Source organism: Pan paniscus, chromosome 20 (genome assembly GCF_029289425.2).
Source record: "Pan paniscus chromosome 20, NHGRI_mPanPan1-v2.0_pri, whole genome shotgun sequence".
Classification (NCBI taxonomy): domain Eukaryota; kingdom Metazoa; phylum Chordata; class Mammalia; order Primates; family Hominidae; genus Pan; species Pan paniscus.
The window spans coordinates 38,453,900-38,472,962 of NC_073269.2; the positions used below are offsets into that span (position 1 = coordinate 38,453,900).

The 19,063-nt window shown below is 41.7% G+C and overlaps 1 protein-coding gene across 4 annotated transcripts in view; it reads left to right on the plus strand.

Moving 5' to 3' along the window:
- DPY19L3 (dpy-19 like C-mannosyltransferase 3) overlaps positions 1-5,223 on the plus strand; it is an 80,062-nt gene extending 74,839 nt beyond the window's left edge. For all 4 annotated transcript variants that reach the window (XM_034946348.3, XM_063599537.1, XM_034946349.3 and 1 more), the window contains one exon: positions 1,407-5,223. In XM_034946348.3, coding sequence (XP_034802239.1) covers positions 1,407-1,568 — 162 coding nt within the window. In that variant the 3' untranslated portion in view covers positions 1,569-5,223. The remainder of the gene's footprint in view (positions 1-1,406) is intronic.
- Positions 5,224-19,063: the final 13,840 nt, after the last annotated feature.

The following is a 19,063-nucleotide window of genomic DNA, read 5'->3' on the forward strand; positions in this document are numbered from 1 at the left end:
ATTTGCTTTTTCTCTTGCTTCCTACAGAAGCCCTCTCTTGGCACTTTAGTGACTGCCACCGGGGCTGGGCAAGGGAGAGGTGAGAGGGGAGCCCTGGGTCCCCAGTGTCACACCAAACAGAGCAGCTCTGCCTTCAGCTCATTTGTATGATGGGGCTCTGCATAAGATGTGTCTGTTAAGGATTTTGCTGCTATAAACAAAACCTCAGCCTTTAAACCCACTGCTCCAACGCTTCGTATTGGCTAGCTGCTGCATGGCGGGGATGGTGGGGCCCTCCTGCCCTCCGGTCTAGGTGGTGGATTCCCCCTACCCCTCCTGCCCTCTCCTACTGAGTGTCCTGTGTCCACTGGTGTGTTTCCACAGGCCGGCTTTCAGAGGCTAAGTTGCACTCCAGAGCAGAAAAGCGGCAAGCCGCTTCTCCCTTCTCCCTTCTGAGGAAAGTGTTCTTGGAGCTATGCCAGGTCTCAGTAGAGCAAACAGATTTTCACCCTTTAGAGGTGTGATGTGTGCTGTAATTAATGATATGAAAGCCAATAGATATTTGTAAACAAGTTGGACAGAGTGACAAACCTAGCCTAAATTTGAAAAAAAAAAAATCTTGACTGTACAGAATTTGAGATTCAGATTTTTGCCCGAGGAGAATCATAGTTCATAACTGTCTTGAGTTCAGAGGTGGTACAGACCAGAGACATCCATTTAAATTTTGATTTGAGTGTGACTTTTTCAGTTATTTATTTATTTATTTATTTATTTATTTTTAGAGACAGGGTCTCACTCTGTCACTCAGACTGGAATGCAGTGGCGCGATCTTGGCTTACTGCAGCCTCAACCTTCCAGGCTCAAGTGATCCTCCCACTTCAGCCTCCCAAGTAGCTGGGACCACAGGCATACATCACCATACCCAGCTAATTTTGTTTATTTTTTGTAAAGATGGAGTCTGGCTATGTTGCCCAGATGAGTCTCAGACTCCTGATCCAAGCGATCCTCCTGCCTCAGCCTCCCAAAGTGCTGGGATTTCAGGCATGAGCCACCACGCCTGGCCTAAATGTGACTTTTTCTGATGAGTTAGAGAGCTTTCTCTGATCACAGTAGTTCTCTGTATTTCATTTCTATGAGAGAGACAGTATAGTATGTTCCTGAGAGCAAGCAGACCTGAGTTCTAGTTCTGGCTTTCCCGTTAATGGGATCATCGTGTGACGCTGCACTCTCCTTCTCAGCCTTGGTCCGCACTTCTGAAGGGGGAAAAGGATGGCCCTGATGATCTCCGGGTGCCCATGGACATTGAAATAATATAATTTAATTTCACTCACATACCATTCTTAAACCCAATACCCATTCCTGCTCCTACTGTCTTTTGTAAATAGAATTTTCCCCAAAAATTGTATTTGGGTTTGTTTTGGTTTTAGATGATGGATGGCCCAGGAGAGAATGATCCTGATTTGAAACCTGCAGACCACCCTCGCTTCTGTGAAGAGATCAAAAGAAACCTGCCTCCCTACGTGGCCTACTTCACCAGAGTGTTCCAGAACAAAACCTTCCACGTTTACAAGCTGTCCAGAAACAAGTAGCGCAGATTTCTGCCCAGTGTCTATTTTTGATATGGAGAAACTGCATCATGATGAAACTCAATAGATGACGTTTCCTATGTAAGTAGGTAGCCCAAACCTTCAAGCTGTGATATGAGTAAGTTCTACAGATGTTTACACAAGTGTTGCCATCTTTGAAAGCATCTTCTACAAGCGGAAGTCTTTTTCGTTGTGTGTCTATCTTTCTCATTAATGTTCTTTAGCCTAAATGTTAACAACTTTCTAAGAGTGACCTAGAATTATGTTGTTGGAGAGAATGATGTGTGTTCCATGGATACCTGGATAGGCACATAACATGTTGGAAGATGAGCACCTGCTCAGGATTTGAAATACGTTTAATTTTCAGGTGACTTAAGACAGCTATGATTGAATCAACTAGAGATGATGATCGACTTATTTAATATGATTTCACTGGTGAAGACCAATTGGTAGCTTTTTAAAAAGCACTTTAGTGTCCTGTTTTACCTTAAACTGTTATAATATTTTCCAGTTGTCATGCTTTCAACATTAACAAAAAAAATCATGTTAAGGCTTTGTATCAAACATTTTGTTACACTCTGTCTGAAATGTAATGTGGAGTACTTCAGCAGTATGTGTCATGTATTGTGTGTGTCTGTGTGTGTATGTGCACACATGTGTTTTAATGCTGGGCACAGAAAAGTGTTACAAGTTCCATATCGTAAGTCCTTAAAGGGGCAGAAATATATGTAGCCAAGTAGAATTTATTACATTTTAGTGTTATTATTTTAAAACTTACTGATACTCTTTAACCTCTCCTGCAGTAATAGTTTTGCTTTATTTCTTACTCATTTCAATTTATTGGGTTTGCAAAATTTTGTAAACTTTTTGTGTTTTTAGCCTTTGTATTTTTTACAGCCTAGAATCTTGCAAAGTCTGAATATTTTTTAAATGTTCTATCTTAACTAGTTCACTAATACAGTATTTTTAGCAGACAGCATTTTCAGACAGCATTTTCATACCAAGTTTGACTTGTGGTCTCCAATCTTACTGGGAAGGCCCTGGTAGTGTCATTCTTTTCCTTATTAAAAGGTAACCAAGTGCCTCTAAGTCATGCTTATTTGTAAACAACAAAGAAGAGTATATGTACCTGCTCAAAATTTTTTTGATAATCGCTTATATAATTAATTTCTAATGATGAGGACATGTAAAAGTTGCCAGCAAGAACATAGTATGCATTTAATTAAATCAAGATGGCTAATGGAATTAACTTTCTCCCCTGTTCTTGCCAGGTGGAAATGATTTAAGCATTTCTCCTTGCAGTTGTATTGAAGTAAATTACCATAGGCATCAAGATGGCTGCATCACATTTTCAAATGATTTTATATTCAGTTGCTACTTATAAAGCAGCATTCAAAAAGTCTTTTACACTGTCATGTTGGACACAAGCAGACTCAGCTTTTATCAAAACTTGTTTAAATAAAAAATTGACAGTAGCTGGATTATTAAATTATGCAACTGAAACTCCTGAATTATATCTTTTCTGTATCCCTTAATAAGATTGGAGACCACTGCCATTTAGGATAATACAATAATAAAACGTTTTAATCAGTACTAAAACTTTAATTAAGCCAATAATGATGCATGCCTGTTGTAGCTGACAGCATGGGTCAGTACATCCTTCAGCGAGTGCCTTACTCTAATTGAAACCAAGCACACGTAAGGTACAATATGTTAGACTCTGTGATTTTGTTTTCAGAATCCTCTGTTATGGCTATATTTAAATTTATTTTAAATATTCCTGTATGTATTCATCTAAGCATTTGGGCATTTGGAGTCTTAATATACAAGAAACACGTACTTAAATTTTTATGCTTATCACCGCAATGATGGCAAACAGTGATTTTTTTTTTCATAGTTTAGGTGTCATTGTTGCCAGCACCTTTAGTGCTCAGTCTTCAGTGAAAAATATAAAGTGCCAAAAAAATCTTGCAAGACAGAATCCATACTTAACACTCTTTCCAAGACACTGTGACCATGTACAGTAGTTTTTATTTCCTGATGACCAAATCTCTCAACGAATCATGTTATTAATAAATATTTTTAGCACTCATCAGTATTCTCCAATGTGACCTTCTCATTGGAGTACACAGAAGGAAAGCAAAGAAGAGCATCTGACTTCTAGCTCTGGCTTACAGCCTCTCTACCAGGCCGAAGCAAGAGACCCGCGGCAGCAGCTCCCCGCCACTCAGACCTGGGTGGTGATAGCCTCAAAGAATGGCTCTGTTTTCTATTGACAGAAAACCCACTTGATTTTGCTTCTGAGTTAGCAGTCAGAAGACCCTCTAAGTACAATAGAAGTGCTCTTAACGGACTCTGCCTGTGTGACTCCCAGGCCCCGGAGTCTCCATCTCTCTCGTAAGCCACCTGCCCCAGCACAGCTGGAGGCTGTTCTCTGGTGTTCTCAGCGCTCCGGCTCCCTCCCTGGAGTTGTGCACCCGTCCCAAACTCCTCCGTGCAAGTTCTGCTTCCTCTTGTAAGTACACAACTCAGTTAAGTATTCACATACATACAGAAAATACGGGTGTGAAAAGAAAGAATTTTCTGCAAAAATTAAGTTGAATACTTAGGTAAAAAGTGATAAAGGCTGAGTTGCCAATAAAAGTTGCTTTTAAATTAGGTGTGGCTGGGAATATTATAAGATATTGGGGAAAATATACAAATCAAGAAAATTTCTGAGCTTAGATTGCTTCATAGATTTATTTAAGTACTCATCCCACCTTTAAAACCTCTAAACTGAGAAGAAGGGACCCAAATCATGTTATTGGTGTGATTTATGTGAGAAGTAGAACTGTAGTCATTAGACCCTTAGGCAAAGGAAAATCCGTGTCTTTATATCAGAAGATCGGCAAACGAATGTATATTATACAGTTTAGGTTATGATTCCCTACTTTAACCTACTCACTTTATTAAATGACCAACTACTGATACTGATCACAATAGTTATTAGAGATTCTAATTTAGTTGGAAGGTTCTAATCACTTTCATTACAGGCATTTGAAAAATAGGGATTCATTTCAAATATATTAGCCAGGAGCATAGTTAGATGTTACCCAGGCCATTTATCATCCTGTTAATGATGATTTTCCCGACCCTTGTGAGATCAGCGTGACAGGAGTGTGTGTGTGTGTGTGTGTTTCTGTGGGTGTGTGGTTTTGGTTGGGTGCTGCCAGGTGGCAAAGGCATATGTAAATACATCTGATCTGCATCTTTATTTCACAATTAACTAGAAGTAAAAATGTCTATTCTGGTTCCATATTGATTTTGTCTAAGATGTAAAAATTTGAGTTCATCTTTGGCCAAAACCTACCTGAATTAACATACAAAATATTTGATTTTTAAAATTTAACTCAAATCTCAAAATCAATTAAGTATTCTCAGATCCTATATCTTGGTTAATATGCTCCCAGATACTTTAAACATGGCAACCTTTTGGCCTAAGAGAATGTTTGTCTGTTCATGGAAAAAAGCTTTTGAGATGAGAGGGTGTCTTACTTTCTTGTGGCAATTGATTTTCTGTTTTAACACCCTTTGGGTAAAATCTTGCAAAGAGCTTTTATAATTTGTTTTACTGAATTGTATGGAGATTGTGTACTAAGTAAAGCTCTTTTAAATTGCATAAGATGAGTGTCTTGCATTTCTTTGAAGGTCAAAGCCCAAGGAACCTGCTTGTTGAAGTGCATTAAATATTTGCTAAATAGAGTAAATCACTAAAGGTTAGTGTGTCTACTAAAAATACAAAAAATTAGCCGGGCATGGTGGCAGGCGCTTGTAGTCCCAGCTACTCAGGAGGCTAAGGCAGAAGAATGGCGTGAACCCGGGAAGTGGAGCTTGCAGTGAGCCGAGATCCCGCCACTGCACTCCAGCCTGGGCGACAGAGCGAGACTCTGTCTTTTAAAAAAAAAAAAAGAGTTTTTCACCTAGATTAAGTCAGACCCACCCGATATAATCTCCATTTTTGTTAGCTCAATTGTAATTGTTAGCTTAATTGTGATTGTTATTGTTGAGGGTGTTTATTTTTTAGAATGGAATTTGGTTTGACAGCTGCTTATTTGTTTCACTTGAATTCCAAGGTTATAGTTTAGATTTATAAGGAGAAGACTACTATCAGCAGAATTTATCCTTGAAGAGATAAATGCTATTTTGACCTCAAGAACAGTTTCTACTTGATTAAATTCTGAGTCTTTAGTAATTCAGGAAGATGGGTGGTAGTGCACCTGCTTGGTTGGAGTGTATAGATAACAAATGTTTGGACTGTTACGTTCAAAGCAGAAGTTGAAATTTCAAGCAAAAATGGTCAGACAAAATGGAAAAAAACTGGCAGTGAGGTCTCAAATATTCTGTACTGACAGGTGGTCCCTAGCAAAATAAGAATAATAATATAGATAAGCAGGAGATGTGGGATATGAATGAACTGACATGGAATGGGCTGACATGGACACCAGGCACTTGACAGATGAAATGTTTTTTTTTCTCTGCCCCTCCTTTCAGATAAGGTGTCTGAAACTCATTTCATAAACCTTTTTGTTATTATTTAGAAGTTTGCTTTATAAGATTGTTTTTCAAAATGCAGATAATAGAACTATAGTATAATGTGAAGTCAATTTCATGGGTTACAACCAACATTTAAAAGGAAAGGAGGGAGGGAGGGAAGGAGGAGGACAGCCTAATGTTAAATATAAGTGCTGTTTTGTGGAAGATCTATTCCAGTTATACATATAGGTATTCATTTTTGGGGGGTACAATATAAAATATATTTCTTCCGTGAGTTATAGTCAGGCTGAAAGCCAGGCCTTTATTAGCTGAGGGATTCTGGGAGGATGGCAGCTTGAACTTGTCTGTGTCCTTGCCCTCTGTGCTAGCAGAACTGTCTGAATGAACACTGGTGATATTAAAGAACTAGCATAATGATAGAGAATGGCTGGGCTCCCGGCTAAACCCCACCCTTAAGCCTGGAACCCTGGCCCTAAGTGAAAACAGCTGACCCTGTTTTTCTGCCCAAATGTTGCCTTTTGGGGCTGCCATGCCCGTATCCTGTGCCCATAAAAAGACTTCAGGTGGCAGAGCAACACAAGCAGCTGAACAGCAGGGATACAAGCTGCCAACTGGCGGGAATACAAGCAACTGAGCAGCAGAGACTACAGATAGACCCAGCTAACTTCAGACGTGGCTTCAGGGAAAGATCACCTTCCCACACCATCCCCTTTCCAACTCCCATCCTACTGAGAGCCACTTATATCACCCAATAAAATCCTCCACATATACTGCCCTTCAGTCCATTCATGTGACCTGATTGTTCCTGGATGCCAGACAAGGACCCAGGTGCCAGGAGGGCAGGGGCTTGGATGCTGCTGTGGGGCCCAACAGAGCCTGCCTCCTGCCAAAGAGGAGCAACTGTCTGGTTCCAGCCTTCCTTCTCTCCGGTTCCTGCACTCACTTGCTCGCATACTCCCTCTCATGAGGAGCGGCCAGCAGCAGGCTGAGTGAAACAGCCACTCCAGTTTTCACCCATGAAGGGGTTCCCTTGAAGGGAACAGTCCCATCTCAATAATTCTTATATGTGATATGGACATTTTCTTAAGTTTCTTAAGTTTCTTTAAGATTCTTAAGTTTCTTTTTAAAGTCCTTATATTTTAAAATATGTACTGAAATATTTACAGACAAGTATATGTCTAGGATTTGTGTCAAAATTTTGTGGGGCATCTAGATGAAACAAATTAACAATGAAAAGATATGGCTTAAGCTAGTTTGGAAATTTTATATAGTGAAAAGAGAGAAATTAGACCCAACGAAACAGACTGAAACTAGGAGCAAAACTAGGAAGATAAAATTTAGGAGATAGCTGAAATCAATCAATGCAACAAATAGTAGAAAGGATAAATAAATTCAAAATTCAGTTATTTTAAAATAAAGCAGTTAAACACTGGGCCAACCTGATTAAGACAAAATAGCAAAAATATACAACAGTAGAAATGTAAAATATATAATTCCAGAATCAGGGATAATAATAATTATATGAGGATAACATATGCAATTCTGTAACAAAAATAAATAAAAACCTATAGGAAATGGGTGACTTTCTAACAAAATAGAAAATGTCAATGTGGCCTGAAAAAGAAGTTGAAAACTTGAATAGACAAAACCCATGAAAGTTCTGGCATGGGGTTCAAAGGTTGCAAAGGACATTTGGACAAGAAGAGTGCACAGCCAGATTCTTTCTCACTCTTAAAGGGGATGACTCCCAAGTTCACATAGTCTCAGCCATAGAATAGGGAGAACCCCAAGTTTTAGGAAAGCTAGTCCAACTTTAACAACAAAATAACAGAGAGTGTATCAGTTTTCTATTACTACATAACAAATCACCACAAACTTTGCAGCTTGAAACAACACACATCTATTATCTCAAGGTTTTGTGGATCAGGAGCTGAAGCATAGGTTAGCTGGGTCCTCTCCTGTCTCACAAGGCTGCAATCAAGGTATCAGCCGGGCTGCTTTCTCATCTGGAGTTACAGGACCTCTTCCAAGTTCACGCAAGCTTGTGGCAAAATTAAATTCCTTATGCCTGTGGGACTGAAGCCATTAGCTCCTAGAGGCCACCCCTCTCTAGGCGATTCACAGCATGGCCGTTAGCCTCTTCAAGGCCATCAGAAAGCATTTCTCCAGTTACTGTTTTAAGAGTTTTTCGGCCGGGCGTGATGGCTCACGCCTGTAATCCAGCACTTTGGGAGGCCGAGGCGGATGGATCACAAGGTCAGGAGATTGAGACCATCCTGGCTAACATGGCGAAACCCCATCTCTACTAAAAATACAAAAAATTAGCCAGGCATGGTGGTGGGTGCCTGTAGTCCCAGCTACTCAGGAGGCTGAGGCAGGACAATGGCATGAACCCGGGAGGTGGAGCTTGTAGTGAGCTGAGATCGCACCACTGCACTCCAACCTGGGCAACAGAGCGAGACTCCGTCTCAAAAAAAAACCAAAAAACAAAAAAAGTTTTTCACCTGGATTAAGTCAGACCCACCCAATATAATCTCCATTTTTGTTAGCTCAAAATCAGCTTGTTTGTGACCTGAATTACATCTGCAGAATCCTTTCGCTTTGGCTATATAGCCTCGCCTAATTACCTAAATAGGAGTGGCATTTATATTCATAGGCTCATCCACACTTAAGGGGAAGGGCTCTGCAGGGCATGTTGTTCAGGCAGTGGGAATCTTGGGGGCCATCTTAGAATTCTTCCTACCACAGACAGTTTAAAAGAACAGGGTCTGGGCCAGGCATGGTATCTCACACCTGTAATCCCAGTGCTTTGGGAGGCCAAGGCAGAATGATCACTTGAGGTCAGGAGTTCAAGATTAGCCTGGGCAACATAACAAGACCCCATCTCTACAAAATATATATTTTTCAAATTAGCCATGAGTGATGGCACACACCTGTAGTCCCAGTTACTCAGGAGGCTGAGGTGGGAGGATCCCTCGAGCCTAGGCGTTTGAGGCAGCAGTGAGCTATGATTGCATCACTGCACTCCAGCCTGGGCAACAGAGCAAGACCTTGTCTCTTAAAAAAAATTTAAAAATAAAAGAATAGGGCCTGGCGATAACTGAGTGGCAATGGTTAACATAGGGCTTTTGTAAACTTTGACAGAAAGGAGAAACACAAGGTGAATCCCAGGGTTACCCAGGCTTTCTCCCTTAGAGGATTTTCCAAACTGTGGCACAGGAAAATGGAGCCCAAGCAGAGTATGTCAGGCTTTCTGGAGGAAGCAGATTGGAGTTGATAGCTGCTAAGGTGGCTGGGGTTTGGCAGGGGTTGGAGGGGCAGAGCACCAGAGAGGAGGGAGTTGGAATAAAGAAAACCTAAGAATTTCCCATTGGGTCCTTGGTCAGTTCCTAGCCTGCAGAGGCTTAGCAGAGAACATCTGGTCAGTGGCAGAGCTGAACAGAAATTTCAGAGGTTACACAATCCCGAGGAGACACTGGAATTTGGGTCCAGCTGGGGCTGAGAGACCACGGTGAATCTCCCAGGCATTCAGCTGAGACTCTGGAGAGACTATACCTTATCCTGGGAGTAGAGGCTGTTTATCCTAATTGCCTGCCAGAAACAAATGTAAATCTGCTATGAAGGATGATAGCCTTATCCATGGCTTCAAATTGTCTTTACACTTTTTATATACACAATGTAGCACTCAATAAAATAATCAGGAATAATTTTTTAAAACTGAGACCAGGTGTGGTGGCTCACACCTGTCATCCCAGCACTTTGGGAGGTCGAGAAGGGAGGATCACTTGAGCCCAGGAATTTGACAGCAGCCTGGACAACAAGGCGAAACTCTGTGTCTACAAAAAATACAAAAACTTACGTGTGGTGGCATGCGCCTGTAATCCCAGCTACTCAGGAGGCTGAGGTGTGAGAATCACCTGAGCCTGGGATATCGAGGCTGCAGTGAGCCATGATCATGTCACTATACTCCAGCCTGGTGACAAGAGTGAGAGCCTGTCTCAAAAAAACAAAAACAAAAAACATCACTGAAACAGAATTGAAGTAGAAACAGTGCCACAGGCAAATCAAATATTGCAGCCTGAAGCATAGACTTTAAAATAACTATGTTTATCATATTTAAGACTTTAAATGACGAGGAGAATTTAGGTGAATAACTGAAAACTTTATAAAAGCAAAATGGAAATGCTAGAACTGAAAAATGCAATGAATTAAGTGTTCACTGTTCGGTTAGACACAGCTGAAGAGAGTTGATCAACTGGACAATAGGTTAGAAGAAAATATCCAGACTAAAATATTGTGGGTTGGGGAGAAGTTGAAAAACAAAGGAAAGGCTGTGTGTGGTGACTCACACCTATAATCCCAGCACTTTGAGAGGCCAAGGCAGGATCGGTTGGGCCTCAGGAGTTTGAGACCAGCCTGGGCAACATAGTGAGACCCGTTTTTTTTGTTTGGTTTTGTGTCGTGTTATGTTGTTTTGAGATGGAGTCTCGCTCTGTTGCCAGGCTGGAGTGCAGTGGCAAGATCTTGGCTCACTGCAACCTCTGCCTCCTGGGTTCAAGTGATTCTCCTGCCTCAGCCTCCCGAGTAGCTGAGACTACAGCTGCCCACCATGCCCAGCTAATTTTTGTATTTTTAGTAGAGACAGGGTTTCACCATATTGGCCAGGATGGTCTCGATCTCTTGACTCCATGATCTGCCCGCCTTGGCCTCCCAAAGTGCTGGGATTACAGGCATGAGCCACCGCACCCAGCCCTGTTTTTTATTTAAAAAGAAAAAGGAGAGCATGGAGTATATTTTGGTATATTTTATGCCATTCTCTAAGTGGTACTGGAGTCCCACAAGGAGAGGAAAGAGAATGGGCCTGTATGACTTTGGGCATGCTACTTAAATTCTTAGCTTCATGTCTTCTTTTGTAAATGGAGGTGTAATCATAATATACCTATTGGTTTGTGGGGTGGATTAAATGAGATAACATTTCAAGCACTAGGCCCAATATCTAGCACATGGTAAGTACATTAGATGAAAGCTGCAGGATTATTATCACAGTCGTCTTCAAAATTAGAATGTGAAAGAGAAAAGCATGAAGAGCAAAGTTACAGGTGAGTCTGACAGATACTAAAGAGCCCTTAGTAATTTTATGTTAACTATTCTTGCTGTAGAAAATATCTTTAAAAGAAAAAAAGAAAAGAAAAGAAAACTTCAAGGACTGAGGAGGAGATTAAGAGAACAGTTTTATAGATAAATTAGTTTCTTAGTAATTCCTGAGGTGTGTATTTGCAACACAAGGAAATGGATTTGTGTTTGTGTCTCTGTGTGGGTGAGGAAGAGAGACAGAAAAATAGAGCCATGGACAAAGACCAAGAGAGACTGATTGATTGGATGTTCTTAGAGGAGACATTATCATTGTTGAAGATAAATGCCAAAGCCCTGCCAAGGTGCACATATTCATAAAGAAGTAGAAGGGGCTGATTGTGCGTGAATCTGCTTAAGAAAGGGAAAGGAGTGAAGGAACATGATTTCAGGACTAGCCCGGTAATTAGAACTGCAGTGAGCTAATTAAGGCTCATAAATTTAATGAAACTATTAGCATTTTCTCTTGCAAGAAAAGGTATATGTTTTCTCTCAGGAAATGACACCTGTGAACAATTATCTCTCATTTCTATTAAGATTATTTACATAAGTTTTGCTCATTTGGCACTCACTGCTGTTAATTATTATTTTTTGTTTTTTACAACACCTGATATCACACTAGATTCACTCTGTAGGAAGGTGCTTTGGGGGTTACTGATAATTAATAGTTTAGCACAAATAGACAAGACCATTGTTAGGGGACCTGCTGTACTGTTACTGTGCTGTCTTTGTGGGCAGCCTTTTTGTTTAATAGAAAATGTTTCAGAATCTTTGAATATCTGTAAGAGCCTGGTAGATTATGAAAATTATGAACACAACCTTTCCTAGGCCATCATGTAACTCAATGGTTTCTTCAGTGAGAACTTACTGAGTACCTACTGTATGCCAGAGGAAGAGGTGAGAAAAGGGCGTGAGGTTAGGTTTATGATATAAACATGAATTCAAAATATCCTATTATTGCACTGAATTGAAATGGTTGTGATGACCTCTAAGGGAAAGCCAAGGGTGTATCATTTAGGAAATTTCAAGTTGCAAGTGCAAACCAAAAGTATCTGAGATAAGTCTTCATTTAGAAAGTTTATTTTGCCAATGTTAAGGACACACCATGACACACAGCCTCAGAAGGTCCTGATGACATGTACCCAAGGTGGTCGGGGTGCAGCTTAGCTTTATACACTTTATGGAGACACGAGCCATCAGTCAATACATGTAAGATGTACACTGGTTGAGTCCAGAAAGGTGGGACAACTCAAAGTGGGGGGCTCCCAGGTCATAGGTAGATTTAGAGATTTTTCTGATTGGCAGAAAGAGTTACTGTCAATAGAAAGGAGTGTCTGAGTTACAGTAAGGGACTGTGGAGTCCAAGGTTTTATCATGCAGATGAAGCCTCTAGGTAGCAGGCTTCAGAGAAAGTAGATTGTAAATGTTTCTTATCAGACTTAAAGAGTCTGTTCTATCCATAATTCTCAAAGTACGGATGGTGTAATGAAGCATGTCTAGTTCCCCCTTCCCATCATGGCCTGAACTAGCTTTTCAGGTTAACTTCAGAATGCCTTTGGCTGAAAGAGGGGTCCATTCAGGTGGTTGGGGGGCCTTAGAATTTTGTGTTTGATTTACACAAGTTTCAGAAAACCTAACCCAAGTTGTCTTACATAAAGGGAATGTTTTAGCACATTTAACTTTTTTAGGCCTTTAGGTAAGGCTTAATCTGATATCCTAGTAATTAGATTTATTCAATTAATATTTGTTGAGACCTAAAAGGCCTTGGGAATACATTAGTGTCTAAGACATTCCATATTCTCATTGAGCTTACATTTTAGTAGAGGATACAGACAACAGATAAAAAAATAACAGAAAACATCCAAATGTTTTAAGAGAAATGAAAGTGCTATGATAGAGTATGAGTGGGTGGCTCCTTGGGTTTGGGTGCTCAGAAAGCCTTCTTGGAGGAGATGTTTAGGCTAAAATTTCAATGACTACACCCAGAAGAATCACGCTATACTAAGATTGGAGGGAAGAAGGCTCCAGGCCGCTGAGCCAGTATCACAAAGTCCCGGGCAGAAAGGAGCTTGGTGCGCCTGTCAGATGCAGCACACAGGAGAGGAGAGAGTAGGAGAAGGATGCAGAAGGCAGACCACACATGCCACCATGAAGAAGTTGAATTTGTTCCCAGATGTGATTCAAAAATGGAGGATTTTGAGCAGGGTAGTGACATTATCTCATTTGTGTTTCAAACAGCATGTCTGTGAATACTGTATCTTTCTATTGCTGCCATATCAAGTGACCAAAAACATGCAGCTTAAAACATCACAAACGTGGTCTCCAGTTTTGTAATCAGAAGTCCAGGTAGAGCAGGAAGTGACTGTGTCCTCTGCACAGAATCCAGGAAGATGAAACCTAGGCTTCCTTCTGGAAGCTCCAGGGATGAGTCTGTTTCCAGGCTCATTCAGTTGAAGAACCAGGGTTCTCATTTCTTGGCTGGCTCTCAGCTAGGGACCACCCTTAGCTCCTCAAGAGGTTCTTGCTCCATAGCCCTCTACATCTCAAGACCACCAACAGGGTGTCAAGCTTCACACTGCCACATTCCTTCTGTCTCTTCTCTGCCGCATCTTCTTGACTTCAGCTGGGAAACAGTCTCCACTTTTAAGGACTGGTGTGTGTTAGATTGGAACCACCAGATAATAGAAGATAATCTCCCTCATCTCAAGGTTCATAATTGTCATCACATTTGCAAAGGCCCTTTGGCCAAGGAGCATGACATATTCACAGGTCCTAGAGATTAGGAAGTGGACATTTCCTAGAAATTAGGAAGTGGACATTTCAGAGCGGGGTGGCATTAATCAGCCAACCACAGATGCTGGGTGGATATCAGATGTGTGGGTGAGGTATGCGATCAGAAGCAGGGAGACCAGTGATCAGGAAATTTCGGTAGTCCAAGTGCAACATTATGGTGTTTGGGAACAGAATAGTAGGTAGGGGTAGAGAAAGGAGGTAGGGCTGACAGGACTTGCTGGTATTGTAACAACGTAAGTGGAACCGGATATCATTATGTTAAGTGAACTAAGCCAGGCACAGAAAGACAAACATCACATGTTCTCACTTACTTGTGAGAGCTAAAAATTAAAATAAGTGAACTCATGGAGATAGTAGAAGGATGGTTACCCAAGGCTGGGAAGAGTAGTTGGGGAGTGGAGGGGAAGTGGATGGTTAATGAGTACCAAAATCATGAGTAACACCTAGTGTTTGCTAGCACAACAGTGCAACTGTAGTCAAAAATAATTGAATTGTACATTTTAATTGTGCATTTAATTGTACATACTAAAAGTATAATTGGAATGTTTGTAAGACAAAGGTGTATTATTCTGTTCTCACACTGCTAATAAAGACATACCTGAGACTGGGAAATTTATAAAGAAAAAGGTTCAATGGACTCATAGTTCCACGTGGCTGGGGAGGCTTCACAATCACAGCGGAACATTAAAGAAGAGCAAAGGCATGTTTTCCATGGCGGCAGAGAAGAGAGCTCGTGCAGGGGAATTCCCATTTATGAAACCATCAGATCTCGTGAGACTTACTACCACAAGAACGGTATGGGAGAAACCACCCCCAGGATTCAGTTATCTCCACCTGGCCCCACCCTTGACACATGGGGATTATTACAGTTCAAGGTGAGATTTGGGTGGGGACACAGCTATACCATATCAAAAGGATAAATTCTTGAGGTGACAGATAACGCCATTTACTCTGATATAATTATGCATTGCATGGCTGAATCAAAAGATCTCATGTAACCCATGAATATATATACCTACTACATACCCACAAAAATTAAAAATAAATTTAAAAAAAGACTTGCTGGCAGATTAGACATTAGGAATAAGAGAAAGACTATGAGGAACAACAAATTTTTTTCTTGGCTTGCATAACTTGGTGTATAATGGTGCCTTTTCTTGATTTCTCTTTTTTTTAATGAACCTAACATTATGAACATAAAAGGATGCCTTTTCTTGAGATGGAGAAGAGTATGTGGTATTGGTGTTCAACAAATACTCTGGTTCTCCCCTCTTCTCGGCCCCTTTTCACCTACGTGGGGCCTTATGACTTGTTCTTGACAATGAGATATGTCATTTCTGGGTCACAACATTCAAATTCCCTTGCAAAATCCTCCAGAACTCTCTCCCCAGTGGTGGCTGCTGCTGTGTCCATCTGGGTCCTGGAATAAGGATGGTGAGGAGCAGAGATTTCTCACCAACTTGCATTCAAGTTGTACTGTAAGAAATAAACCTGTGTTGTTTTAAGTCACTGAGATTTGGGGGTTGTTTGTTATTGCCCCACTGCTTCACCTATTCTGACCTGACATACTGGGAGAGGAGCAGGAAAAAAGAATTGTGACTTGGCCATGTGAAGTTTAAGGTGCTTTTTCAGTGGTGTTCCAGGTCTCAGGCCTCTCTGCCCACTGCACTGCTGTGCCGTGAGGAGTGTAAACATATTCCACCCCATTCTTGCAGACCCGCTCCTGGTTCTAGAATAGCCGCCCACTGCTCTCAAGGTCTGTATGTTTCCTGGTCCAAGTTCAGAGCGGGGAAAGTGTACCTCCAAGATAGCTCAAAGGGCCAGTACTGGAGCCTTTTTGACCTGGCTTGGTTCATGTGCCCATCGTAGAGCCAACCACTGTGACCAGGGGCATGGGTGCAGTAGATGACTTGGACCAGTCAGTTTCTATCTCTGGAGTTGGAATGTGGAAACAATCACACGTAAATCACCTGGCTAGGAAAGCCAGAGTACTATTGGGAAGGGAGATGCTGGGAATACATGTCCAGTACAAGGAAAAAGACATCTTCAGGTTCCTGCGGCAAATCTGGCACTGCGCTTGGCACTTTGTGTGGTCTTACCTGTAGGGTCCAGCCCTACGGGGCTTAGCGGGTGTTCTCCCCGTGTGCGGAGACGAGAGATTGTGGAAAAGTAAAGACACAAGACAAAGAGTTAAAGAGAAAACAGCTGGGTCCAGGGGACCACTACCACCAAGACGCGGAGACCGGTAGTGGCCCTGAATGGCTGGGCGCACTGATATTTATTGCATACAAGACAAGGGGGCAGTGTAAGGAGGGTGAGTCGTCCAAGTGATTGATAAGGTCAAGCAACTCACCTGATCATGGGACGGGGCCCTTCCCTTTTAGGTAGCCAAAGCAGAGAGGGAAGGCAGCATACGTCAGCGTTTTCTTCTATTTACTTGTAAGAAAGATCAAAGTCTGTAAGACTTTCACTATTTCTTCTACTCCTGTCTACTAAGAACTTCAAAGAGGAACCAGGAGTGTGGGAGGAACATGAAAGTGGACAAGCAGCATGACCACTGAAGCACAGCACCACAGAGAGGAGTTTATGCAGCCGGATGACTGTGGGCGGGCCTGGATAATATCTAGCCTCCCACAAGAAGCTTGTGGAGCAGAGTGTTCCCTGACTCTAAGGAAAGGAGACTCCCTTTCACGTTCTGCAAAGTAACAGGTGCCTTCCCAGGCACTGGCGTTACCGCTTGACCAAGGAGCCCTCAAGCGGCCCTTATGCGGGCATGACAGAGGGCTCACCTCTTGCCTTCCAGGTCACTTCTCACAATGTCCCTTCAGCACCTGACGCTATACCCACCGGTTATTCCTTGGTTATATTAGTAATACAACAAAGAGTAATATTAAAAGCTAATGATTAATAATGTCTATACTACTGATTGATAATGTCCATGATCATCTCTATAGCTAATTTGTATTATAACTATTCTTATTCTAACTATTTTATTTATTATACTGAAACAGTTTGTGCCTTCAGTCTCTTGCCTCAGCACCTAGGTAATCCTTCGCCCACACTTACCAGTATTCCCATCCTTCAGGGAACCATTGCAAACACTGATAATGTGGCTAGAATTGACAAGAATGTCTCCCATGTAACCTTTAACCACCGTCAGATTTATTTTGACAAACATTTTTCCCATACAAGCAATGAAAATAAGTAACTTTTTTTTTTTTTTTTTTTTTGCCAGTGCCTCAACTACAGTAATTAGCCATGTAGAGAGGTGCCTAAAGACCCTACAGTCAGCTCATTTGTGTCAGGTATGTTACCTTTGAAACCATGCCCCAAAGAGTTAACTAAAACCAATGACTGACAGAAATTCTTGAGCTTGCAAGATGGCAGATAAGAAGAGAAACAATTTGCTGAAACGCTGAAACTCCCTCCACTTGTAAGATAACAAAACTGGCAGAAATCAGTTGGACCAATATTGCCAATTGAAATCTGCACTGAAGGAGCTTGTGGACATCACAGCCTACGTTTCCACTGTACATTTCTTACTAACTCACCGCAAACTTGTACATGAGACCCATGAGGGGGCATGGAGAGATAACTGCAGTTAAAGTCCTGTGCAAGGACTTTCCAGACCTCCCCCTTCGTTCCACCAATCTCCTGCTAATCCCAGAACCCAGCCACTAAACCTTTTCTAATAAAAGTATGGCCTAAAAGCCAGCACAGAGTCAGATTTGAGCTGAACACCTGTCTCCCTGTTGGTCAACCCATAACAGAAAGCTTTTCTTTAGTCAGAAATAATGGTGTCATCATATTGGCTTCTAGCGCATAGAGCAGCCAGCCCTTCTGCTCAATAACACCTTCCTTGCCCACATCCTCTTATTAGAGAGCTAGCTGAGACCACATTCATGACCCCTGCCCACAGCCAGCTGCCCATGTTTGTCTTACCCAGGGTGAACCATCATTCTTCTCTGTGTATTTGGAAATGTGATTCAGAGATTCTAATTGGTCTCCAGTGGCAACTTGAATCGTGAAGACATGAGGCTAGAGCAGCTATGTGCACACTAAGAAGACAGCCAGCCTGCAGCCTGCCATGAAGCAAACACGAACAGTAGCCATGAGAGGCCAGGTACCCGCAAGGAGGCAGGCAGAGGAAACCTGGGCTGTGGACTCCCAGGGCCCACGTGTAAGTCCCTCCCAAGGCTCACCCTCATTCATTGTTCCTGGGTTTCATGAAGCTCCTGGTTACCTTTCAGACGAATGACTTCTCTGACGTGGGCTAAGGCAAGAACACCTTCCTTATAACTAAGTTGTCCCCAATGAAGACCCTAAAGAGTTCTCATGAGTCTGCTTTTCTTGAGGCAGACACCTTTTTTGTAATGCTCTTTCATAACACCAATTCCAAACAGTTAAAATGGTACTTCTCACCCTGAATTCTGGTTAATTACACATGCTTCTGCCCTTCTCACAGTGCTTTGAAATTCTTGAAGGCAGAAACTTTTTTTTCCCCACCTTTAAATCCCCAGTGGATTCTTGGAGTGAGTGTGTATCAAGGGTTTGTGGCCCTGGATTCTGCAGGTGAGGTCAGGGTCAGATGACAGTGATACTTAGTGAACTATAATTAGTGTCTTCCTTCCAAGGAGAGAAACAGAATGAGAGCGTGGACTGTGATGCCTGGCGAGATAACTTCCCTGCCTACTACTTTTCAAAGAAACTGACCTACCTATACATCCCCAGAAGAATATATGAATATGAAAACTCCACTAAAAATATCCAGGCATTCAAGTCAACAGCCAAAAAAAAGGCAGGGGGAATAGTGACAGAATACAATGATAGAATGTGTCCACTTAAAAACAATGCCTACCATGTCAGTGTTAGGTGCAGTGCTCTGATATTTATTGGTAGACCAAATATAATTTTGCTGTTCAGATCTTCAATATGTATAGAATTATTTCTGTGTTTCTTTCTTCTGTTAGAGGTTGAGAGGCGTTTGACTCTCCCACTGTGATTGTGGATTTGTCTCTTTCTCAGTTTATTTTATTTTATTT